Raw genomic sequence first — 24,548 nt, forward strand, 5'->3', positions numbered from 1 at the left:
TGCCCACCCCTGCCTTGGGGATGTGAGTCAGGCAGATGCCATGTCAGGCATTTGCAAGCTGGGCCTACTGCTACCCTGGGGTGGCGAGGAGGGGCCCCTCCAGCCTCACCCCACCCCCACCCTCACCCTTGGCCCAACTTCTCAGGACCTAAGCTGGAAGGAAGGAATTTTTGAGAGCCAGCTATCTCCCGTGGCCTGGGCCCGGCCCCCCCACTGCCTGGAGAACTTGGTTAGCAGTGGTCTCCAGCCTCTCCAACTGCAGAACCATCCTGGCTGGAGGGCTTGAGCTTCTGGTGCTGGCCATTCCATCCGGGCGAGTGACCTCCTCACTCTAGGCCTCAGTATCGTGACTGGCAAGAGAGAAATATTGTATTAAAGGGACATAAGGTGTTGCTGGCAGAGCAGCAAGTGGCGGGGGCAAGCAACAGAGATGGTGGTAGGAGCTAGAGTTAGACAAGGTGTTAGGATGAGCTGACACTTGAGCTGGGCTTTGAAGAATGGGAGAGTCTCCAGTGAGGTTCCTGGGGAGGAGAAAGGTGTTCTGGCAGAGGGGATACCCTGAGCAAAGGCTGGCAGGTACAGTGGTGGCTAGAAACCTAGCCTAGGACCCTGCAGGATGAGGTCGTGGACTCCCTCTCCTTTCTGAGGCCACATAATGATCTGATCAACATCTGACTCCTCCACTAGCCTGTGCAATAGGTACCTCATCTGTCTCTGTCACCTGCCACTCTTGTTGGAGTGGCCCGAACAGCGCCTGGCGCATTAAAAGTGCTCAATAAATATCAGTTAAATAAATGAGAAGCTTCTCCCTAAACAAGATGAACTTGGGGGCAAATGCTTGTTCAACAGCCCCTGCAAGCGCCTCCAGAGGCTACAAAACAGTGGTTTGCAAAATGTGGTCCCGGGTGCATCATCTGGGAACTTGCTAGAAATGCAAAGTCTCGAGCTCCAACCCAAACTTACTGGCCTGCAATGTTTTAACAAGCTCTCCAGGTTGATTCGGTTACATGTTAAACTTTGAGAACCAAGGCTCTAAAACTATGTCCACAGGTCCCCTAAGAGCCCCTGAAGAACCCATTTGCAGATGGAGAAGTTACAACTGTGGCCAAGCCTCGCCCCAAACTCAGATACTCTTGATCCCTTCCCTTTCCCCAGACCAGTCCAGGGTACAAAGGAGAGCTCGATCATTCGCCCTATCAGGTTTCTAAGATAGGAAACCCGGGGGTCTGGAAGCAGGGGGCGGGGCATTCCCCTCGGGAGTAGAAGGCGGGGCCAAGGGTTCTGAGCCCCGCCCCATCCCCGTTGCCCCGGGAAACCCCGGGTTGTAACAATAACCCGCTGACGCGCTTCTGGGAGGGATCCTGCCGAGTCCGTGGGCGGGACAGCTGGGCTGCGGACCAATGAGAGAGCTCGGGCCCCGCCCCCGCGCCCCCTCCCCCAGCGCTGAGCAGGGGGCGGGGTCGCTCCCGCCGCTCCTCCCCTGCTCCGTAGGCGGCGCTGTTGCGTGCGGGGGCTGCGACGGGGTCGCCCTGAGCCGGGAGCCCCGCGCCTCAACCCCCAGCCCACGGGCGGGGCACGCGGGAAGGCCGAGGATTCCGTGGCCGCGGGCGGGCACGCCCCGCCCTCTCCCGCGCCGGGCCCGCCCCCTCCCCGTCCCCCGCCCATCCCGAGGTGCAGCCGGCGCTGAGCGCGGCAGGCGCGGGAGCTGGCGCTGGAGCCGGAGCGGCGGCGGCGGCGGCGGCATTCACGGGGCGGCGGCGGCGGCGGCGGCGCGGGCTCCGGCACGGGCTCGGGCTCCGGCATGGTGCAATCCGGCCTCGTCCCGGGAGAGCGGGGCCCGCGTGCGGGGCCGGCGCCGGGGGAGCGGCGGCAGCGACGGTGGCGGTGGTGGCTGCAGGCGCAAGCAGGCGGCAGGTGCTAGAAGCGGGGCTGGGCGAGGTGTGTGCCCGCTGGGCTCCGGGGCCGCCGCTCCCTCGCTGCCCCCATCTTTCCCTCTCTTCGGGATTCCCAGCGTGTCCAGCCCCCTGTCTCCGCGCCCCGGCCCATGGCGCCCCGCGGTTGAGCCGGCGCCGCCAGGGACCCCTCCCGCGGGCCTCCCCGGGGCGCGCAGATCCCAGAGCCGCCCGCCCACCCTCCGCGGAGTCTCCCTCCCTTCCTCGCCCGAGCCGGGCGGGACCATGGCTGCTAAGCTGCGAGCGCATCAGGTGGACGTGGACCCGGACTTCGCGCCGCAGAGCCGGCCGCGCTCGTGTACCTGGCCCCTGCCGCAGCCCGACTTGGCCGGCGACGAGGACGGAGCGCTGGGTTCAGGGGTGTCTGAGGGCGCCGAGGACTGCGGGCCGGAGCGCCGAGCTACGGCCCCGGCGATGGCCCCAGCGCCGCCGCTGGGCGCGGAGGTCGGACCGCTGCGGAAAGCGAAGAGCTCCCGGCGGAACGCGTGGGGGAACCTGTCCTACGCCGACCTCATCACCAAAGCCATCGAGAGCGCCCCGGACAAGCGACTCACGCTCTCGCAGATCTACGACTGGATGGTCCGTTACGTGCCCTACTTCAAGGATAAAGGCGACAGCAACAGCTCGGCGGGCTGGAAGGTGGGAGCGTCCGGCTGGGGAGGGGGGCTGGGGTCGCCGGCTGGGGATTCCAGGGGCCGCTAGGTGCGTCCGGATTCCCAGTGAGCCGTCGGGAGGGAGGCCCCGGGGCACCCCTTGGGGTCACGGAGTGTGTGCCCGGGGAGTGGGGCTGGCCGGCAGACAGGCGGGGGCGTGCTGGGAGCAGCTGTGTGCGTGCTCTCCATGCAGGGTGGGAGGTCTGGTGAGGTGACAAGGGACTGCTACTTTGAAGCACCCCCGAGGGACACCCCCACCCCATCCTTGGCAGCAGAGCAGAGGAACCCGTTTCCAGGCCTCCGGTATTAGGGGGCCCCCTCTTCACCCCCACGAGTTTGCTTTGTGTGTTACTCTTGTTTTACCCTCTCCACCCAGGGCACCCTCCTTAAAGAGCCGGAATAATGATTTGGGGCCAGCCCCTGCTTTCCCCCCAAATCTTTCCCACTGTCCTCCCTGGAGCTGGCTCCAGGGTAAGGAAGGAGTGCCACCCTGAGCCCACAGTTCTTCCTGTGGTGTCAGGAGTTCACCCTAGGGCACCAGCCAGCCTGGGGTGGGGAGCTGGTCAGGTGAGCTGGGATCTGACCTCTCCACGGGGCAGCTCTTCTTCCCCCTTGCCTGGGTCAGCATGGTGATGACCTCTGCTGGTGTGAGGGCAGGGTATTGAGGACTGGGGATCTGTCCCTGCCCACCCCAGGCTGTCTTCCACTCTCCTGGCTTTCCCAGCCCAGATGGATTGGGAGGGGAGGGGAGGGGAGGGGCAGGGGCACCCCAGGAAGGCCTCCGTGCCATCCAGTGGAAAGGGGGGAGCCATCTTGGGAGAGGACAAGGGCTTGACTGGATTGTGGCCTCCAGACCCTCCTCTGGCCGTCTTGTCCAGGAATGGGGATAGTTGGTGCCTTTGCAGAAGGAGGAGGTTGTAGGGGCTGTGCCTAAGGCCTCTGAGCTGTTAGGCCTCCTGTGGGAGAGGGGTCTCTGCAAGGGGGGCTTGCCTAGATGGAGGGAGGGAGCTGTGCCTAGTGGTGGCTGCCGACAGGGTCAGGGGAAGGAGGTGTGCCAGAGGAGGAGGAGGCCTGTGGATGTGGACAGCTCTGGTTGCCCAGTGGCTGCCTCGTAGGGGCCACAGTGCTCTGACCTGGGGGCGCGTGACTCTCAGGCTTCTTGCTGGCTGCTTCTCTGTCTCTCTCTGACCACTATGGGGGTAGAGGCACAGGTTGGAGGCACTCACGTGAGTCTCCCTCCACACCCTCTCTCCAGTCCCCTTGGTCTCAGACCCCACCAGAACACTTATTCCTCCTAAGTGGGCACTGCTTTTGGGTTTTGCAGCTTTGCTCCCACCTCCCTCCCTGTCCCCATGCATTGTCCCACTGTTCACTTCTCCCTGTAGATTTCCTGTCCTCAAGAGCATAGCGTTTGGATGCCTCTTCCAGGAAGCCTTCCCTGACCCCTTTTAGCTAGCTAAGGACTCCCTCTTCTCTGGCCCTCTCCCCGCCTGTCACAGGGCTCAGTCTTTTGTGTCTTGTTTCATTTCCCTTCCCCACACCCCCTGTAGAAGACAGTGGCAGTGTGGGAGCAATCTCTGTGCCCACAGCAGCCAGCGTAGAGCCTGGCACTGGGGAGCCGTCAGTGCTTATCTGGTGAGAGTGTGAGGAAATGGGTGGCTGGTGCAGAAGATACTGAGGCTGGGGAGGGTACTGTGGGCCAGAGTAAGCTAGGAGGGCTTCTTGTAGGAGGTGGAACTCCGCTTGAGCTTGATGGATGAGGGCTGGTGGGGGACGCTGGCAAGAGGAGACATGGGGCTGGATGCTGGGGGAGAGCTGCAGTTCATGCAGGGTTTCGGGGTCAAGCCCCGTGCCAGGCACCTCCGGGCATCATGTCCGGTGTCTCCTTTAATGCCCTCAGCAGTCCCTGAGGTGGGTTTTACTGTCACCATTTACAGAGCTGGGCGCTGAGGCGCAGAGTGGAGGAGTGAACTGCCCAAGGTCACACAGTCGGTAGATGGGAAAGCTGGACTCCAATCCAGGTGTGTCTCCCTCCGAGGCCCCATAGAGTCTCTGGAATAGTGTCCTGCTGGCACTGGGTGTGGGAGGGGGACCCAGATGGCTTTTGAACAGGGGCAGGTCTAAATCCTAGAATGGGACTGGGAATGTGCTTGGAGATATAACATAGTCGCATGAGTTCATTTCTCAGGCGGTGTGACTGAGGCCCCGGAAGGGGACGGAACTCCTTAGGTCGCTGGTGAGCAGCAGGCCTTGGATGACGGCCCAGGTCTCCTGCCTACCCACTGGAAGTGGTTACCACTGCACCATGGTGCTGGGGACACACTGGTCCTCCCTGCACCTGGCTCAGGAAGGAAGGAGCCCTGGCAGGCGGGTCCTGAGCTGGGGCATGGGAGAGGGAGCCTGAGGCTTGGGCTTGTGACCCAGGCCCTGGCCGAGACCACCCAGGCGCTGGATGAGGGCTGTTCAGGGGGGCCTCTGGCCTTTCCCATCTCATTCCCTCAGTGGCTGCCCTCATTCTGCCCCACCCCCCATCCTTTTCCTCCTCTCATTCCTGCTCCCCACCCCACCCCACCCCATTCCCATTCAGTCCCTCCAGGAACCCAGTGGAGGGATAATCCCCAGCTCCTGGGGCCAGTCTGTGCTTAGCAAGGTTTCTGTACACCTCAGGTGCCAGGCCTGGGGCTGGGGCCCATTGTTCCTTCCTCCCTCCCCTCCCCCACATAGGTGTTGCACCTGAATCCTTGGGGTGTACCAAACCCTGTATTAGATGGAGGATGGGGGACCAAAGGGGAAGGCGTCGGGCCTGCCTTCAGGATGCATCAGGGCTCCACACCCAGGCTGTGTATTTTACACGCAGGAAGGGCTGGGGATGGGGGCAGGGGTGCAGGGAGGGCAGGTTAGACCCCCTGGGAGCCCAGGCAAACCCTCACAGAGAAGGTGGTACTTGATCCAGGCTGTCTTCATTGGGGGGCAGAATTTGGGAGAAAGTCTCTCCAGGGATGTTGACTGCATACGCAAAGGCAAGGAGGTAGAACTGTACTAGACCATTGGGCGGGCCAGGCCAGAACCAGTAGCTCCTAGGGATGGATGGAAAGTGGCACAGGAAAGGCGGAGCGGGCCAGATCAGGAAGGGCCCACATGCTTGGCCTTTGCCCTGTGGTCCCACCTCTGATGTGGGGAGGTAGTCAAAGGTGCTGAGGATAGAAACAGGAGGAGGCAAGATCAGCAGCAGGTGCCAGGACCCCCAACAAGCTGAAGCCTGCAGAGAGGCTCGGCTTGGTGCTGGAGACCCCTCCGAAGAGGCTGATAGTGTTTCCCTTAGGGTGGAGGGTCTCCAGGCCCTGGGTGAGGGCTTGAACAGGAGGTCCTCCTCCCTCTGCAGTGTCCTAGAAGTGTGTTTGTCTGACAACCGGGTAGAGCCTCCCACTTCTCGGATGCCCCAGCCCCATCTTCCCTGGTGCACAACTCCTCCAGGAAGCCTTCCAGGCTGGTATGGGTCCTGGTGCTCCTTCCATTTAGCGTCCCCTGGAGTTGTTCTTCCTGCTTTTGTGTTTCCTGGCTGCCAGCTCCCCTGAGAGCTCCCAGGCCAGGCCTGGGTCCCTCCCATTCCAGTCCCCAGGCTTGATGGGGGAGGAGCACAGTGGATGGGGACTTCCCTTTTCCCTCAGGGCCTGGAGCTGCCCTGTGGTTGGGGGATGGGGTCTTGAGGGGTGGTGCTACCCCCATCTGGCCGAGGCTGGCCAGTAGGTCTTAGGTGGGGTGGAAGGAGGGACCGATGGAGAGACCTCTGGGAGAGGGGTCCTGTTACAGCCAGGCTGAGCAGTAGTTGTGAGTGCAGAGGGCTCCCGCTTCTCGCCTCCTTCCAGCTTGCTCCAGCAGGGCTCCCTCCTCCTTCTTTGTCCTCCGGGGATCCCCAGCCCCAAGGGCTGGTGGGGGTGCGGGAGGAGGCGGTGTGAGCCCCGGTTGGGGGGTGTCCTCACCCCCCGCACTGCACGAGCTGGGGGCTGGCAGCTGCCCGCCTCCTGGGCACGAGCCCGTGCCAGCCGCTCCTGGCACAGTTGCTGGCACGCCCGGCAGACTCCCACGGCCACCTGCTCACACCCACCCACGAGCGCTGGCGCGCTGCGGGCCCTTCCGGCTTCCCGGGCCTCCCGGCGCCCCTCCCCCGCCGCCCGGCTCCGGAGCCCCCACCCCAGTCCTCTGCTCCCCGCCGGCCCCCTCGCTCCCCGCCAGCCCCTGGGCCCGGCCCCCTCCCTGCGCAACTTGGGGAGCTCTGGAGTCTGGGTTGCGGGGAGGCCCCCTGGGTTGCCGCGGGGAGGCCCCCTGGGTTGCCGCGGGGAGAAGGGGGGACGCGGAGACAGACAGACAGACGGACAGACAGACAGGGTGAGGGCCCCGCCTGCCACCTGGCGCCGCTCCAGCGGGACGATGGCGGGCAGCGCCGTGCCAGGCGGTAATTGCAGACAGACTAATTTAAAGAGATGAGACGGTTATTTTTAACTCGTGTTAAGGTAATGAACGGCGCGGGGGGTTTGCGGGTTCGAAAGTTCAGCGCCCCCCCAGCCCCCACTTTCTGCGGGTTGGGGCCCCCCTCTCTGCACACACCCTGAGGACTCCAGCTTGGGGACTGACTGGAGTTGGGGGCCTCTGCCAGAGACGGGCGGACTGAGAGAGCCAGGAAAGAGGCGCCCCCTAGTCCAGCGCAGATCCGTTCACATTCTGGCCACCATGTTTCCAGAGGCACTAGCATCCCTGTATCCCAGGGGGAGAAGTGACTTGCCCTGGGGTTACGTCCCTAGGAAGTGTCCGGCCTGAGAATTGAACCCCTTTCTGACCCCCAAACTCAAGCCTTTTCTGTGCCATTGGGGCTGGAGGAGGGGGCTCGTGTTTGGATCTTGAAAGGGTGCAGGCTCGTTCCGGGCAATCCAGTCATGTCTTTGAGCAGCAGTTGGTAGTGGCCACCGCACAGGGTCCTGGGGGTTGTGGAACCCCCCTCTGTCTGGGTCCTCCGAGGAGTGGGGGTGGGTGGTCATGAGCTAGGTGTGGATATGAGCTTCTGGGATAGGACGTACTGGCTATAGCAGGGGAGCCCCCTCCTCACCTCACTGTCTCCCTTACCTGTGGGAGGCTCACCAGCAGCCCCTCCCTATTTGCAGCCTATGGGCTTGCCTCCCAGCTTGGGGGTGGGTACGCATGCCCCCCCCCCCCCCCTTCCACCTCCAAATCAGACTTCAGGTCTCTAGGGAAGGTGGGGAGTCATGGAACCCAACACTACTTTCCAAGCCAGCTCTGTCCCCTTCTCACACACCCCTGGTGACTGAGTGGCTGCCCTCTGGGACTGCCCATTGTATTGCAAGACAGGTCTTAAAGTTGTTAGCACTTCCTTCCTTCTCCCTGGCAGTGGTCCAACCCCCTGGAGCATCACTTGTGTCCTGGTATATTAGTTCAGCTGCTTGGGGTCAGCTGGAGCTGTGGAGTCAGAACTGCTGAGGGGTGGACAGAGCATCCACAGAGCACCCGTGAGGGAATGTGATCCAGTGTGTGAGCTGGAGCAAAGCTCTTCCCCATTCTGGTCCTTGGTGTTCTCTTGCGTGTCCAAAGGGCCTTAACTGGATCCCTGGTTCTTTCAGGTTGCAACTGACACAGTTGGGTTCTAGGAGCCATGAGGGGTTAGTTGGGACCCAGGGCACAAAGCACTGATAGGATTTCTCATGGGTGCAAGCATATGATTGATTACAGGTGTGGATGGACTTGAACTTGGGATTCCTGCTTGGGGATGCCTCCCCTGCCCCTGGCAGTACCCAGGTGGCAAACATTGGACACAATGAACGGAGTGCTCATGGCAGTCTCAGCGGGCCCCCGGAGCAGGCAGATGGGGGGTGCTGGGTGGGCATTAGCTAAGGCTCTGGGCCCTGGGTAGGGTGCTCAGGGGGACAGCTGGATCTGGAGCGCCCCCCTTCCTCCTGGCACCCTGGTTACCATGGAAACCAACTCCTGTTTGGGAGGGTTTGGCTGTTTGCTGCCTCTCCCCACCCCCCAACCCATATGTGGAGGTGGGAGGGGGGCCAGGTGGCGTGTGGGGGAGGGGCCTCCCACAGCCTCCCCCTGGGGCCTCCCTCTTTGCAGAGAAACCTTTCTGGTCTCTAAAGAGGGGTGCCTCTTGTGGGAAGGGGAACAAGAATTAACGTCTGGGTGCTAGGCAGTTGGGCACTTCGCATACATTCTCTTTTTATATTGTCTCTGGATCCTGCCAGATATGTGTTAATAGCCCCATTTTGCAGTTGAGGAAATGGAGGCCAAGAAAGGTGAAGTCACTTGGCCAGGGCAGCATAGCTGGGATGAGGCCGAGCCTGGATTTAGACACAGACCTGTCTGTGTTCCCCCTTGTGCTGTGCAGCCTCATCCCCACACACCCTAGTGCTCCTGTGCCCCGAGGCTCACTCATGCTCCAGAACCCTCTGGGGCTCCTCAGTTCCCCTGCAAGCCAACCAAGCTCAAACTGCTCTGTTTGGACCCCTGGGCCCTCAGCTGGCCTTGGCCAGGCCCTGCCCTCCCTCCTGCTTTCCCTGCTGCCTACGATCTCAGGACACCTTTGCATTTGCCACTTTCACACCCCATACCTGCTGCCGTTGTCAAATGCTCATCGAGGGAGCTACTGACTCATGGACTGATCCCTTGTGACACCCTTCAGAAACTAGGCTGGGTGCTTGGGTGGATTGAATACAGGCGCACCTCTCAGGTGATTCTGGAACCCACTACATCTCTCTGAGAATTCCTACCTTAAATCCTTCATTGTTGGCAAACGTGGTTGATGATCCGAGTCACCTAGAAGTTTTTAAATAAATAATACAGGTTTCTAGTCCTAGTTCAGTGGCTCTGATTCTAACAGGTCTGTCTAGTGACGGACCAGATCCTGAGCCAGTGCCTCAGGTGGTAGTGTCCCGAGCTCCTGCTTGTACCTCCCTTCTGCTCCCAGTGTAGACCAGCTTCTTCTCCAAGCAGGCGGCCCAGGTGAAGCCCCCTCCTCTCCTCGCTTTTTTGTTTCCTCCAGAGAATTGAAAGCCATGCAGTCAGGTCCAAGGGACTGACTCCACAGCCCCGACACCTTCCCCCTCGCTAAGGAATCACACTGCATAGACACAGCTGGAGAGGATGAAACTAGCAGCCGGGGCTGACACCCTGTGCCACTGGGAGCCTTTGGCTACAGGAGGGAGGATGCATGTTGGTGTACATTCTCAGCAAGCCTCTGGAACTGGACCAGTGAGGAGCTGAAAGTCACAGCCCCTGTTTTCTGATAGCTCCCTATGTGTACAGTGCCGGGTTGTTCCCACAGGGTCCAGTCCAGGGGCCTTAGCATGACACTCAAGGCCTTGGCCCCCTGGTCCCAGTCAGTCTCTCCAGCCACATCACTCCGACCTCCCACCTTCTGACCCTCGAATTAGCCGGGGATTCAACCGCCATATGCCATTACACATGCTTTCGTCTAATTCTCACAGCACCCTGTGAAGCTGGTACTGTGACTCTACCGGTTTTGCAGAGGAGGAAACTAAGTCTAGAGAAAGAAGGTGGCTTTCACTGTATCCTGCTGTAAGCGACAGAAATGAAATTCCCCAGGGCTAACATCTCCCTAGCCCAGAGTGCTGGCCAGGCCTGTCCAAGCTGATCACGCCCTCCCTGGGGGATGACTCCAGGGGTACCTGGCTCCCTTTCTCAGACAGAGCTCCCTGAGGGCAAGCCCCGAGCTACCCAATGTGGTGTTTTCTCCCCACTCACGCCCTCCCTGGGGGATGACTCCAGGGGTACCTGGCTCCCTTTCTCAGACAGAGCTCCCTGAGGGCAAGCCCCGAGCTGCCCAATGTGGTGTTTTCTCCCCACTCCCCACGCCATTTGCAAGCCCAAGGCTGCTGACAGCTTCCTCCATTCACCTTAACTACAGGTGTAAGCCACCCAAGACAGTGCTGCTCAGAGGAACCAGACTGGCTCCCTGACCTTGAGTGGCCCACAGGTCAAACTGGGGAGGTAAGATGAGGACTCCTGAATTTGATTCAGGATAAAGATGGCTCAGGGTCATGAGGGAAGGCCACATAATGAGCCCTGGGTATTCGGAGAATACCAGATATTGTCTGGGGAACCAGACAAAGGAGGTCAAACCCTCCTTTAGGAGCCCCATGGGGTCCAGTTCTGTTGGTCAGAGCACAGCAGGACTCAAAGCTAGGGAAGCAAGCCGGGCTCTAAAGGAGAGCAGTCTTGAATATCAAGCCAGGGAGCTGGCACTCCACGCTGGGGAGTGATACAGGCAGAGAGATCATTCGAGGATGGCGTGGACAGGGGGAAAGACTGGCTTGGGCACCCAGTGTGGGCCTGGTACTGGGGTCCAGGGGAGAAGATGAGCCTGAGACGGTAGAGGCCCAAAGAATCCAAGAAGCAGGCCTGAGGTCCCTTAAGGATCTTAGAAGTGAGACAGGGTGGTGTGCTTATAGGAGTCTTGGAGGCAGTGGGCAGGAGCGGAACCTGGCCCTGGGTGGCCTTGGGCAACTGAGCCTCAGTTTTCTCCTCTACAAAGTGGGATAATGATAGGACTTATGCCCGAGCAGATGTCATTACTGCTATACGTTGCTCTGAGAAAGGAAAGGAATCCCTTCCCCACTGCTGTGTAAGGCGGGGATCCTGGGCCCTGATCCTTGAGAGACACTGACTTGTGCGAGTGTATGTGTGTGCTGGGGGCCAGTGGTCCTTCCTCTGATGCCTCCCTTTCTGTCCGGAGGTGTTGGCTATTCAGGATAAGCTTCAACCTGCCCCCACTTGACCCACTGCTTTCTGGCCTGCAGAGCTTTCCTCAGGGCTTGGGAGGGAAGCAGGCAGGTTTTAGGCTCTGTATTTTCACAGATGAAGGCAGTGGTTTGCTCAAGGTCACCCTTGAACCCAGGGCTGCCTGCCCCTGGACACGGGCTTCTCTTTGCCCACTGGGGAGGCTGTGTGACCTTGGGCATGGCCCTTCCCTCTCTGGCTCTCTGGCTCTCTCCCATCCAGAGATCCGAATTCCCCTCCCCCAACACTCTGGGATGCTGTGTTGCCTCCTCCACCCCGTCTGTCCCCTCCCCCTGTCCTCTGCTGGCCTTGCCTTCTCTGTAACCTGAGCTGGGGCTGTGGGGGAAGGGGGCTTGCCCTCTGCCAGAGGCACCTGCCAGCAGAGCAGATGTGAGGGGATGGAGGAGGCCCCCTCCCCCCAGGGGATCTCAGGCTCTTAGCCCAGCTAGGCTGGGGCTGGGGCATGCAGCCCTCAGCACACCCAGCCCTGGCCTCTGGCCTCTACACCCGGAGCTTACCCTGGGCACTTGTTCATTTTCCAGCGGACGTTCATGCTCCAACGTGTCCCGCAAAGACCTCTCAGTATCCAAAAGACAGATGGCAGATGAGGGCTGGTGCCCCTGTCTGGGTGGGCTGCCTTGGGCTCCTGGAGCCCCTTGGCATGGGGACAGAGGGCCAAGGGCAGCCCCTGGGGGAGAGGCCAGTGTCTGTGCGGGTGGCCGTGCCCCTGGGAGAGCAGATGGTTCTCTTGGCGCTGTGCCCACTCTTCCTCTTTCCCCCCTAGGAGCCAGCCTACAGGGCTGGGGCACAGCTGCTGGGCCCTCCCCAGAGCTGGGCCCAGGGCAGGGCTGGGTGAGGTCACTGCAGCTGCTCCCAGGGCCTGGGGCAGGGCTGTAGGGAGGTGCTGCCTACGGAGGGGACAGGGCTCAGAGTGAGGAGAGATAGGGAGAGGCCTGAATGGCTTTGCATCTAGGGATCCCCATCAGTCTTGGACGAGGGAGGCAAGAGTCTGCGGAGGAGTTGATGAGCCAGCATGGACAGTAACCCCCTCCCTCCCACTCCTACCCCAGGCCCACCTGGGAGCTTCTACCTGGCCTGGGCGCCTCCTTAGAGGCATCTCAGGGTGGGAGGAAGAACAGGAGCCCTGGGTGTGAATTCCTACAGCATCACTTATACCATGTGACCTTGGGCAGCTCCAGGTGTCTCTCGAAGCCTCAGTTTCTCATCTGTGAAATAGGCACACTGAACCAACACAGAGGCTTGTTAAAAAGACAGTAAGATTTTAAGCATTGTGGCAGCCTGGCGCGTAGCACACGATGAATGTTCAGTAAATGGTGGTTTCTCTCCTCCCTTACTTTGCTAAATTCTCCCGAGGGTCCTGGAAGCGCTGAGGAAGAGCAGGGAGGGGGCAGAGGCAGCTAGAGCTGGCGGGGAAAGCAGGGGTGAGGAGGAGGAGGCAAGGCCTGGAGCTCTGGCCTGAGGTTTTGCTGAACAGCAACAGCACAGAATTGCCAGGTCTGAGCGGTTCACAGCCGCTGAGAGCTCTGTCCTGTGTGTTGACTTACTATGAGCCAGGGGTTGCTCCGCAAAGTTCAAGTAGCGAGGCCAACTCATACACACTCGCACTCTGGTTGGTAGTTCTGTTTCTCTGCAGTGGCGCTGAGGTAGGAGCGGCTACCTTTGGGACTTGCAGAGGGAACGGGAAAGATGTCACAGAGCTTGCCTTGGCGGAGCAGCAGGAACCAGCCCAGCAGAGACAGAAGGAGGGGCAGAGGGAACAGGAGTGTGCAGAGACATGGCGGTGTCAGACCTCCAGGGGGGCTGGGGCCCAGGGGGGCTGAAGGGAATGCGGGTGGTGAGGCTGGAGAGCCTCAGAGGGCCCGTGTATGTCAGTCTGGAGTTGGACCCAAGCCCACAAGTGATGAGAAGCCATGGGCTTTTGGGTAGAGGTGGGCCTCGACTTCTGCTGCTGGTTTGCTTGTACCGGGCTTGGCGTATGGGCTCCGCTATCTCTGGGGTAGGCGTGGGGGATGTCTTGGGACCTCATGCCTTGCGTTTGACATTTTGCTCCTCCTGGCCCCTGGCTGCCCACTGCTGTTCCACCGCTGACCCCAAGCCCAAGCACCTGTTGACACCTGTAGCCCTGATGCCCCCGCCACCTGCCCTCCTCCGCTACAGACCCTGCTACCGAGGATTTGCACACGGCCTCAGGCCTCTCCAAGTCATCCCGTTCAGCCTGGAAGCCTGTCCGCGCCGAACACCCCAGCTTCAGCCCAGGTGGCAGAGCAAGTGACCCTCAGAGAGACTGTGACTCCAAGACAGGCGTGTGTTGCTGGCCAGCCTGAGGCCCCGGAGTGGGGTGTGGGATAAAGGTTGGGACGGGGGCTGCTCCTAGGGCTCTGAGTCAGGGAGGGGATGAGATTCTTGACAGATAGGTTCTCATCCAGGTCCCAGCCCGCCCTGTGAATATCACGATTGTTACCCTCTTTTATAGGGGAGGCCCAAGGTCCCATGAATGAAGTTGGGATTCCCACTCTGCTCCCCACCTTTCTTCATGCAGGAAGGAGGGGGAGGGCAAATGTGAGTCATGGAGGGGGCCAGAGAACTCACACGGCCCCAGGGAGGCACTCAAGGGAGGAGCTGGAGCTGGAGCTGGATGGTCATCACCATTGGGTAGGCAAGGTCCGCTTCCTGAGCGAAGGGCTGAGCTAAAGCTGGGACAGTGATGAAACCTGGAGAGATGTCCTGACCTGGCTTTGGGATTGGACGGATGGACATGAGACCTAAGACTAAACCCGGGAGGGTCCTGGCATTGCCCAGATGTCAGGAAGGCCAGGAGGTAGCATGGGACTCGTGGTGGGTGGGGGACACAAGACTTGGGTCTCCTGCCTGACGGAATCCAGGAAGCTTGGGCTTGAGAACCAAAGCGGGGATGGCCATTGGGGTGGGCAGCAGGACAGTGTCCCTGCCACGTGGGGGGAGGGCATGGGAGGAGCCCTGGCTTTGGAATCCAACAGCCCTGAGACCCGGACCTGGCTCCATAACTTCTCAGTTTTGTGGCCCCAGGAGTCATTGAGCCCTTAACACCCTCCTGAGCGCAGTTTCCCTGCTTTGTAACATAGCGGTACCTATTGGCAGAGTGGTTTTCAGGCTTGAAAGAAGAAATGTATCTAAAGAAGCCAGCCTGGGTCTGGCACGTGGTAGGTAATGGTAATGCCCTTCTCCTGCCTTGGTATTTGAAGCACGTGTCAGTGGTGTGCTAGAGCTGGCTTGCATGGGCTCATAAGAGCCAGTCCTGCACACTTTTCCCAGTTCTGTAGTCAGTGATGTCATGCTGGCAGCTTAAAGTTGGTTGCGATGGGAGTATCCATGCCGCAGAAATCAGCAAAAGCTACAAATCAAATCGGGTGGGATCTTTTCTCTACTGGAGAGCTGGAGGAAGTCGATCCTGTGGGCCCTTTTTAGCCCGAGAGGGGCTAAATGGAAAGTGGCTGGGCAGAGCAACCTAGGACTCAAGGTCTGCGGGCCCTGTAGGGCCGGTGGAGATCGGACATAGTCATAGCACCAGGCAGCCCTCTGTAGGCAGGGGACAGGGACATTGCCACATTCTCCCTCCCCCCCCCCCCCCCCCCCCGCCTGCCACCGTCCTGGGGCTCTGGCAGGCTCTGGCTTGGAGGAGGAACAACGGATGGGGTGAGCTATCAGAGAATGGAGCTGTACTGGGAGGAGAAATGAGGTTGTAGTGGAAGATAAACGAGGTTGTACTGTCAGGGAATGAGGTGGTACTTGGAGGCAAGGTGAGGCTGCATTATTAGATAAATGAGGTTGTACTGTCAGGGGATGAAGAGTACTTGTAGGAGAGATGACGTCCTGCTGGGCCAGTCGGGTTGCACCGTCAGAGAACACAGCCCACCACAGGCAGAAGGAGAGACTCCGACTTGGAGGATAAATGAGGGTGTCCCGCTGGATAAATGAGGGGGCCCGTCAGGTGAATGGAGTGCTGTTAGTAAATGAGGTTGTACTCGCTGGATAAATGGGACTGGTGTGCTGGATAAATGGGGTTGTGCCGTCAGATGAATGCATTACTGCTCGTGGGCGAAGGGTGTCCTGGGAACAGATGAGGGTGTCCCGCTGGATAGATGAGCTGCCACCACCAAATGGATCAGACCCTGTCCGTGAGGGAGGCACCGTCAGCAAGGACAAGGTTGTTCTCTTCCCACTGGAGTGTCTTCTGGCCCGGGTGGGACAGGCTCTGAGAAACCTTGGCCGAAGCAAGCCCTGGATTACTCCAGTCTATCTGGGCAGCAGGATGGGGGCTGGGGAGGGCAGCCAGCCGCACGTTCACCTTGCAAGGCCTTCTTCAAGTCTCTTGGAAGCCCTTATCCTTCTCTGCAGTTCCCTCTGGATCGTACTGCTCCTGACTTGTTCCATCCCATGCTTGTCTCTCGTCCTGTGCTCCCTTCTCTCAGCCCAGTTTGGGGAAGCCCCTCTCATGTGCCAGCTACTCTGCACAGTTTCCTTTCGTTCTGCCTGCAACACGGTGTTAACCCCCCTTTACTATCTCTCTCTCATTCGTTCAACGAACATTTATGAAATGCCTAGTATGTGTCAAACACATGGGGTATGGTAAAAAATGGACAAAAATGCCTCATGAAACTTATATTCTAATGTGAGGGGAACCAGATGATAAGTAAGTACAGGGGCGCCTGGGTGGCTCAGTGGGTTAAGCGTCCAACTCTTGATCTTAGCTCGGGTCATGATCTCACAGTCTGTGAGTTCAAGCCCTCCTTCGGGCTGTGTACTGACAGTGCAGAGCCTGCTTGGGATTCTTTCTCTCCCTCTCTCTGCATCTCTCTCTCTCTCTCTCTAAATAAGTAAAAAAGATTAAAAAAAATAGTACAGAGTATAAATTATACATTAAAAAATTTTTTTAAACATTTATTTATTGTTGAGAGAGAGAGCACAAGCAGGGGAGGAGCAGAGAGAGAGAGAGGGAGACCCAGAATCCGAAGCAGGCTCCAGGCTCTGAGCTGTCAGCACAGAGCCCGACATGGGGCTCGAACCCATGAACCGTGAGGTCATGACCTGAGCCGAAGTCGGACGCTTAACCGATTGAGCCACCCAGGTGCCCCTAAATTATACATTTATATGATTGGTATATGAACTTACTAATGTACAGATATATATATATATATATATATATATATATATATATAAATATAAATAATTAATTTAGAAAGTGACCATTGCTTTATAAAAATTTAGAGCAGGTAAGGGGGCCAAGAAATGGCAGGGAAGAGGAGCAATGGTAAGAGTGGTCAGGATGGGCCTCACGGCAAAAGATGATATCTGAACACAGACTCGGAAGAGAGGAGAGATTGATGTGGGCGTCTGGGTGAACGGTTTTCCCCTGAGACAGAGGCCCCAGGGTGGGATTGTGCCTAGCAGGTTCAGGGAACAGGAGGGAGGGATCAAGCGGGACAGTGTTAGGGGAGGAGTCTGAGGGGTCACGGAAGGTCTTGGCAAGGTCAAGGTGGGTTATGGCAAGGCCTTTTTTCTTTACTCTGAGATGGGGGGGGGGCGGGCATCAGAGGGCTCTGGGCAGCACTGGACGTGATCCAAGTTATATAAGGGATCACTGTGACTGCTGGGTGGTGGAGGGCTTTAGGGAAGCTAGGGTGCAAGCAGGTTGCTGTTTGAGGAAATAGAGGTTCAAAGCACCTTGCCCCAGAGTTGCACTGCCATGGAGCCCAAACTGGAATCCAGACCCAACACCAGAGGCCATGGACTTTACCCTGCATCAGCCTCCTCTCCCAGGTGGGTGAAACCCCAGGGGACCAGCCAGCCGCCCTAGCCCGGGCTCTGAGGGAGAGTGGGATGGGCATGGATGTAACCCACTGTCCCTTCCCTCTGCCCCGTGATGGCCTCCCTCCTGCTAACCTGCCCCAGGCCTGCGTGGAGGTGCGGGAGGTGTAAGGCCCCAGAAGCCAGGCCCAGCTCTGGGCACAGGGGAGCCCGGGCATGCCGGGGCTGTGGCTGTGGTGGCGGGTTGCTAGGTGACTCCAAGAGGGAGCCCTGGTTACTGCTGCCTGGCAGAGGCGCCTCCCTCCTCTGCCGCCCTCACCTCCTCCGTGGCCTCTGGCCTCCCAGGAGGCCTTGTGGATGAGTCGTGATCTGTGCTCGCCATTGGATCTCGGCTGAGAGCTCTGACTGGTACCAGGTGGCTGGGCCCTGAGGAGCCAGACGGGGCTTCAGGACTGGGACTTCCTCAGGGGCCACAGCCCTGGTGCACACCTGGTACCCAGCTCCACAGTCAGAGGGCTAGTCCTTGCCCAGCCCTGGGCCACCTCCCTGGGTGACCTTGAGCGAGGTACGGCAGCCCTCTAGGCCTCAACTGCCCCATCTGGCCTGCAGAATCCCCTCCACAGGGGCCTGGTTTTCGGTGAGAGGGCCAGGGGTGCTGAGCCGGCCTAGCTCCGGGCAGCCCATCCCCGCTCCCTGGTGGCTTGAGTGTGTAACACTCAGTTTTGCATTAGATTCCCTATACCAACAGAGTTCCCCTACTTACATAAAAAGAAAAAAAAAGTTTGAAAGCCTCTGGACTGGATGATTTCAAGCACTTGCAGTGTCGACAGTTGGCACAGCTCATCGGTGGCCAGGTGGGGGAACAGGCCCGGAGAGAAGGACAGGCTTGCCCAGGTGAGGCTTGGGGGAATGGAAAGAGCACCATGCTGGGGGCCAGGAGGCCTGTGCTCAAATCCCTGTTCTGCGACCGGGTCCTGGGCAACCTTGGGCAAGTCCTTTCTTCTCTCTGGGTTGGACCAGCAACGGTTTCAGACTGGAGCTCAAGCCCCCAGGGGTACCTGGCCAGGCACAGAACAGAGTGGGGAAGGGTGCAAAGCTTCATAGGCCCAGAGCATATGCTCTTGGTACAGATAATCTAAAACATTATTTTTATATTCACGGAACTTAGATGCATCATGAAGTACAATGCAAAATCCCCCTGAATGCTAGAAATGGAAGCACAAGGCTTAATAGGAAATTTTGACCTTGCAACGTGCCCCCAGTCCTCCCCTGCTGCCAGCTTCTAGGGATAGTTTACATGGAAAGTTTGAGAAGCACTAGAGTACTGGCTTCCTAAGATTCTTTGGAAATTCCCTGACTTGTTTCCCTCTCCCGTGGTGGAATGTGATGGCCTTTAGTCTCAAAGTGAGACTAACCCGAAATCCACACCTGGCTCTGCCATTTGAACTGTGTGACTGGCAGCTTACTTAGCCTCTCTGAGCCTTACTTTCCTCATCTTGAGATAGGGATCACAATCCCGGACTTGGATGGAGTTTGATAGAATACGTGAGATAAAGTGCTTATAACACCTAGGGCTGAACAAGCAGGTACTGAGTAGGTGCCAGCACTTGGCAATGTCCTTCCTTCTCTCCTGCTGCCAGCACTCAGAACCAGGCCGGCACATAATGACATTGATCATTGATAAAGAGTTGTGTTCCCTGATCAACCTCCAGCTGGAGAGGCTAGGAGGTGGAGCCTCTGGTAAGCCAGACAGTCCCGTGGGGAGAACCGAGGCCCCTGAGGCCTCTGAACACAGGTGTGGAGGAGGGGCTAGGGAGCCAGGTGTAAGGGCAGGAGTAGAAAGGGGGTATCTACTTAAGGGAGCACCATTCCCTGGGGGTCTAGTTCCCCTCTTCTCAGGGCCCCAGGGGAAGCCAGGCAGGGCAACGCTGAGAGGGGCCTTGGAGTTGTCACCTCCCACGACCGGAAAGTGCCAGCGATAGAGAGCTGGGGGGGGGGGGGGGGGGGAGGGGCAGGGCTTGAGGGGTCAGGTCAGTACCTAGAACTGGGGTGAGAGTGGAAATATATCCTGGGTGATATACTCCCTCCTTAGGGAGACTGATGGGAAGGAGGCAGGAGGGAGGGCCCTCACCCGTCAGTGGTTATGGGGCTGGGCAGAAAAATGAATTACGATTAGGTCCATGAACTGGCTAGATCTGGGTAGTACCTGGCATTGCTGCCTGTGGGATCCTGGGCAAAATTACATCATGCCTCTGGGCCTCTGTTCCCTGGTACAGTGAGATGGGGTAATGCCAGCTTCCCAGACTTGTTGGTGCCTACCACAGTTATACTCAGGACACGATATTAGGGAGGTAGAGACAGAGCAGGTCTGTTGGGTGATCTAACAGTGTGGTCTTCTGGCCAGAGTGAGGGCTTTAACCAATGTTTACAAGCACCTGGTGCATTCACCGATCGGTACCCACACACATGACCTCAGGTAGTGATTTTACAGCTTTCTGAGCTTTCATGTCACTGAATGGTGCCCATTTTTGCCAGAGTAGTTCACTGAGGCCCTGAGGCTCATAGAGATTGAGTCAGTAGCCCATGGTCACATAGCTAGGTGGCCAAAAAGAGCTAGGCATCCCGCCCAGCTCTTGTGATAGCCAAGCCCATGCTGTTTCCACGGCAGTGCCTGAATCCAGAGGTCAAGGCCACTAGGTGGTAGGCCCCCAGGCTCAGCATAAGTTCTACTCCTTCAGGTGCCTCTGGGGAGCCAGGTCATTGGAGCTGTGGCCCCCTCCCCACCTTCTTTGCAAAAGCGGGCCATGACATAGGGAGCACTAGAGGCTGGCACAGCAGAAATTTAGAAGAGAGGGTGTGCAGGGTGGCAGAGGTAGAGCCCAGGGAGGTACCCAAAAGGGCTGTGTAGCCTTGGACAAGCCACTTCAACTCTCTGAGCCTTGATCTTCTTGTTATAAACGGGGATTATGCCACTTGATTCGTGGGGACTTTGTGAAGCTTCCACCAGGAAGGGGCTTTTGGGAGCAGAGTTACTGTGCGTCAGGTGGTCAGGAAGGGAGGGCGGGCTGGAAAGCTGGGCTGGCCTGAAGGTGGGCACTGTGTAGAGGTGGGCTCTGAGGTCCCCAGGGCTGATGGATGTGCTCTGAGGAGCTTGCTGGGATCCAAGACTTCTAAGGGTTCACAGGAGCTCACAAGAGTTGGGGGAAATTTTGGAAGAGTTTCGGGCCCATACCCACCTTAGAGACCCCCAGCGTATTCTGCTTTCCCTGGCCAGGCCCTCCCAGCAAAGGGTTAACAGTCTTCTCTACCTGCAGTTGCATTTTAAAGACACGAAATTAAAGCAGGTAATTTATTCTCCCCACACACGAAAGAGCAATTAGTTCTAAACAGGGCTTAATCAGTCACCGCGAGATTGATTTCTGGAGCCCTGGGTTTTCGGGCTCCTGGCGCCATGCCAGGCTGGGAAGGGAGGGGGCAGACAAATGAGCCGCGGAGGCATGAGCCCTTACATAATCTGCTGGGGGGCCCTGGCAGCCTGGCTAGCCCCAGGCGGGGCGGGGCTAAGCTGGGGAGAGGGGGCCCTGTTTCAGCTCCTTGAGAGTAGCCCTCAGGGTTCGGCCAGGCCTCCTGGGAAAAGGCCAGGCCCAAAGCTCCAGCCCCACCCTCTGGGCAGTGGAAGGGGGGCGGTTCTGGGGTAGAAAAGGTGGGTATTCCTGTCCAACCTGGTACTTACACCTGTTCTCCCACACACACCCCCCCCCCCACCCCCACCCCCACCCCCGACCCCATCCACCCTTCATTTCTGTTTGCTCCCACTGCCCGTTCTGGCCCTTCTACTTCCTCTCTCGCTTTTCTATTTTCTCCCCCTCCTCTTTTCCATCACTTCCTCCTCTTTTCCCATGGTCTCCTTGCATCCCACTCCCCCACCCATGTCCTTGTCTCTGGCCACAGAACTCCATCCGGCACAACCTGTCGCTGCACACCCGTTTCATCCGCGTGCAGAACGAGGGCACGGGCAAGAGCTCCTGGTGGATGCTGAACCCCGAGGGCGGAAAGACAGGCAAGACCCCGCGGCGGAGGGCCGTGTCCATGGACAACGGGGCCAAGTTCCTGCGCATTAAGGGCAAGGCGAGCAAGAAGAAGCAGCTGCAGGCACCTGAGCAAAGCCCCGATGACAGTCCCCCAGGCGCGCCAGCCCCGGGGCCCGTGCCTGCCGCTGCCAAGTGGGCCACCAGCCCGGCCTCGCACGCCAGCGATGACTACGAGGCGTGGGCCGACTTCCGCGGCGGCGGGAGACCCCTGCTCGGGGAAGCGGCCGAATTGGAGGACGACGAGGCCCTGGAGGCCCTGGCGCCGTCGTCCCCGCTCATGTACCCGAGCCCGGCGAGCGCGCTGTCGCCCGCGCTAGGTGCGCGCTGCCCCGGGGAGCTGCCCCGCCTGGCCGAGCTGGGGGGCCCGCTGGGCCTGCACGGGGGCGGCGCGGGGCTGCCCGAGGCCCTGCTGGACGGCGCGCAGGACGCGTACGGGCCGCGGGCCCGGGCGGGGACGCCCGCCTACTTTGGCGGCTGCAAGAGCGGCGCCTACGGCGGGGGCGGGGGCTTCGGGCCTCCGGCGCTGGGCGCGCTGCGCCGCCTGCCCATGCAGACCATCCAGGAGAACAAGCAGGCCAGCTTCGCGCCGGCCGCCGCGCCCTTCCGCCCGGGGGCGCTGCCCGCGCTGCTGCCGCCGCCGCCCGCGCCCAGGCCCAGCCCGGTGCTGGGCGCGCCCGGGGAGCTGGCGCTGGCGGGAGCGGCCGCCGCCTACCCTGGCAAGGGCGCGGCCCCGTACGCGCCGCCGGTGCCCTCGCGCAGTGCCTTAGCCCACCCCATCAGCCTTATGACGCTGCCCGGCGAGGCGGGCGCCGCGGGCCTGGCGCCGCCGAGCCACGCGGCCGCCTTCGGGGCCCCGCCCGGTGGCCTCCTGCTGGACGCGCTGCCGGGGCCGTACGCGGCCGCTGCCGCCGGGCCGCTGGGGGCCGCGCCCGACCGCTTCCCGGCCGACCTGGACCTCGACATGTTCAGCGGGAGCCTCGAGTGCGACGTCGAGTCCATCATCCTCAACGACTTCATGGACAGCGACGAAATGGACTTCAACTTCGACTCGGCCCTGCCTCCGCCGCCGCCTGGCCTGGCCGGGGCCCCGCCCCCCAACCAGAGCTGGGTGCCGGGCTGAGGGCCGCCTTCCCTCGCCCCCGGGCGCCCCGCCCCGCCCCCAAGGGGCTTCTGTCTTCCCGTCCTGATCCCCTGGGCCCCATCCCCATTCCAGCTTCACGGGGTGGGGTGGGGTGGGGTGGGGGGATCCGGGAGGCAGCCCCAGGTCTGCTAGAGAAGTCCCTCAGAAGTTTACCCCTGAGGGAAGTGGTAGGGAGGGGCTGGGGCACCTGCCATTCGTGCCCAAACTCCTGAGACCCGCTCCACCTCCCTCCTGGGGCAGGAAACCTGGGCGGAGCGGAATTTCGGGCTGGGTGGGAGTGGGGACCAGCCAGGCGGGCTGCTCTGGTCGGCGATGCCAACCGGGAGATGTGGCACGGGGCCAGAGGTGGTCTGAATCTTCGTTTCATTTGTGAGGGCCGCGACGGATAGCCCACCCCAAACTCCAATCTGATTCCCAACTCACACCTTCCCACTGGTCTTAGCCCCACCCACCCAAGCCAGGAACCCCCTCCCGAAAACACTCACACCTACCTATTGGCTGTTCACCCTGAGCTGTTTCCCTTTAGCCCTAAGCCACCCTTAGAGCCCCCATACCATGATTCAGCCCCTCCCTCCTATCCCTGCAGGCCCTAACTTCTCCTCTCCTCTCCTCTCAGGTTGGAGTCAACCCCCCCCCCCCACTTCCCCCTGCCCCCAGTACTGGTCTCAGCCTCTCCAGCAGGTCTCAGCTCCGGATCCACCCCCCAAACCAACACCCCTTTCTCCGTTCCAGTCCTGCCTCCTCTCCCGTATTTATAAGTGTCCGGTCGGGGCGGGCTGTGGGCGCGGCGTCCCCGGCGCATATCGTAGGCAGTGTACCGTGGCCGTGCCGTCAGCGTGTGCGTGTGCGTGTGTGCCGTGTCGAGGCCGTGTAGAGTGCATTGTACAGCATATTTTCATGAATAAAATTGTTTTAAATATTTCCCGCGCCTTGGGCTAGCAGGGGTGGTGGTGGCAAAGGAGGATAATTGGCAGGAATCGTTGCGGGAGAGGGGGTTGTCCCTGTGCCTGAGCCCCTATTGTGGTTTTGTGTCTCAATATATGTCAGCGTTCACTGATGCCTGTCTGCTCAACACACATTGGTTAAGCGCCTACTGAGTTCTGGACGCTGGCGATGTGCCTGTGTGGAGCTCTGCACCTGTTTGTGTGAACATATGCATGCAGGAAGTTTCTGGTTTGGGGAAATTCTGTCCTGAATACATAAGCCTGAGAGGTTGGGAGAGAAGGCACAGATATTCATTGAGAACCTGTTCGTGTTGGGTCCTGCATTAGGTATAATTTTTGTTCCCATTGTACAGATGAGAGAAGAGGACCTGAGAGGGAGAATGGTTTGGGAAGGCCTGTTGGGATAATGGAAGGGAGGCCTTTGGAGGCACACAGACTTCTCTTTGAATCCGCTCCCTGCCACTTGCCAGCTCGGTGACCATGAGCAAGTTTTCAACCTCTGTAGCCTTACTTTCCTGGTCTAGACCACAGGGAGTAGCATCCCAGAAGGTGGATTTCGGCTGAGGAGGAAATGAGGAAGGTATGTAAAGTGCTCAGCCCTGCACTCATTCATTCATCCATCCATGGAAGCTTCTGTGGGCATCTTTATTTTTTACTTTCCCTCACTTCCCCATAGTGAGCGCCTTTAAGTGCCAAGGTCTTGCACCGAGCATTGGGACTGCCAGAGAGAGCATCATAGGCACAATGTCTGCCCTCAAGTAACTTAGAGGCTCAAGGGGACACAAGTGAGGAAACAGGAGATTATCGATCAGAGCTGTGATGAATGGAGGAGACGGGCTGTGCGAATGAATGACCCTGCTGCACCTGTCCCGGGCTTGAGGCATCGGGAGGTACCTGGAGGGGGTGCTGTCTCAGCTGAGCCTTGAAGAGTGAGTTGGCATTGGGAAGGGAAGGGATTCAGACAGAGAGGGAATGGCATGTTCAGAGGCCCAGAGTCGAGATCACGTGGGTTCCAGAACCAAAAGCAGTTTAGTGTGGCCAAAGCTCCGAGATGGAGAGATTACTGATGGCGGAGAGGCAGATGGGCCAGAAGAGGGAGAGGATCGGTGACCGGGCCAGCGGTGCTGTTGGTGACTCAAACCAGGAGGGATCGG

At 59.4% G+C, this 24,548-nt stretch overlaps 1 protein-coding gene across 1 annotated transcript; it reads left to right on the top strand.

The window, feature by feature from the left end:
• The first annotated feature begins 1,490 nt into the window (after positions 1 to 1,490).
• FOXO6 (forkhead box O6) lies at positions 1,491 to 23,372 on the top strand. Its single transcript, XM_027059506.2, has 2 exons — positions 1,491 to 2,591; positions 21,170 to 23,372. The coding sequence occupies exons 1-2, from the start codon at positions 2,178 to 2,180 to the stop codon at positions 22,427 to 22,429; spliced, it is 1,674 nt and encodes a 557-aa protein (XP_026915307.1). The 5' UTR covers positions 1,491 to 2,177; the 3' UTR covers positions 22,430 to 23,372.
• Positions 23,373 to 24,548: the final 1,176 nt, after the last annotated feature.

The sequence above is a fragment of the Acinonyx jubatus genome, chromosome C1 (assembly GCF_027475565.1).
Source record: "Acinonyx jubatus isolate Ajub_Pintada_27869175 chromosome C1, VMU_Ajub_asm_v1.0, whole genome shotgun sequence".
In the NCBI taxonomy this organism is placed as follows: domain Eukaryota; kingdom Metazoa; phylum Chordata; class Mammalia; order Carnivora; family Felidae; genus Acinonyx; species Acinonyx jubatus.

Coding starts and splice junctions, on each gene's coding strand:
- FOXO6 (XM_027059506.2), top strand. CDS start 2,178: ATGGCTGCTAAGCTGCGAGCGCATCAGGTGGACGTGGACCCGGACTTC. Junction 2,592..21,169: donor ACAGCTCGGCGGGCTGGAAG/GTGGGAGCGTCC, acceptor CTCTGGCCACAG/AACTCCATCCGGCACAACCT.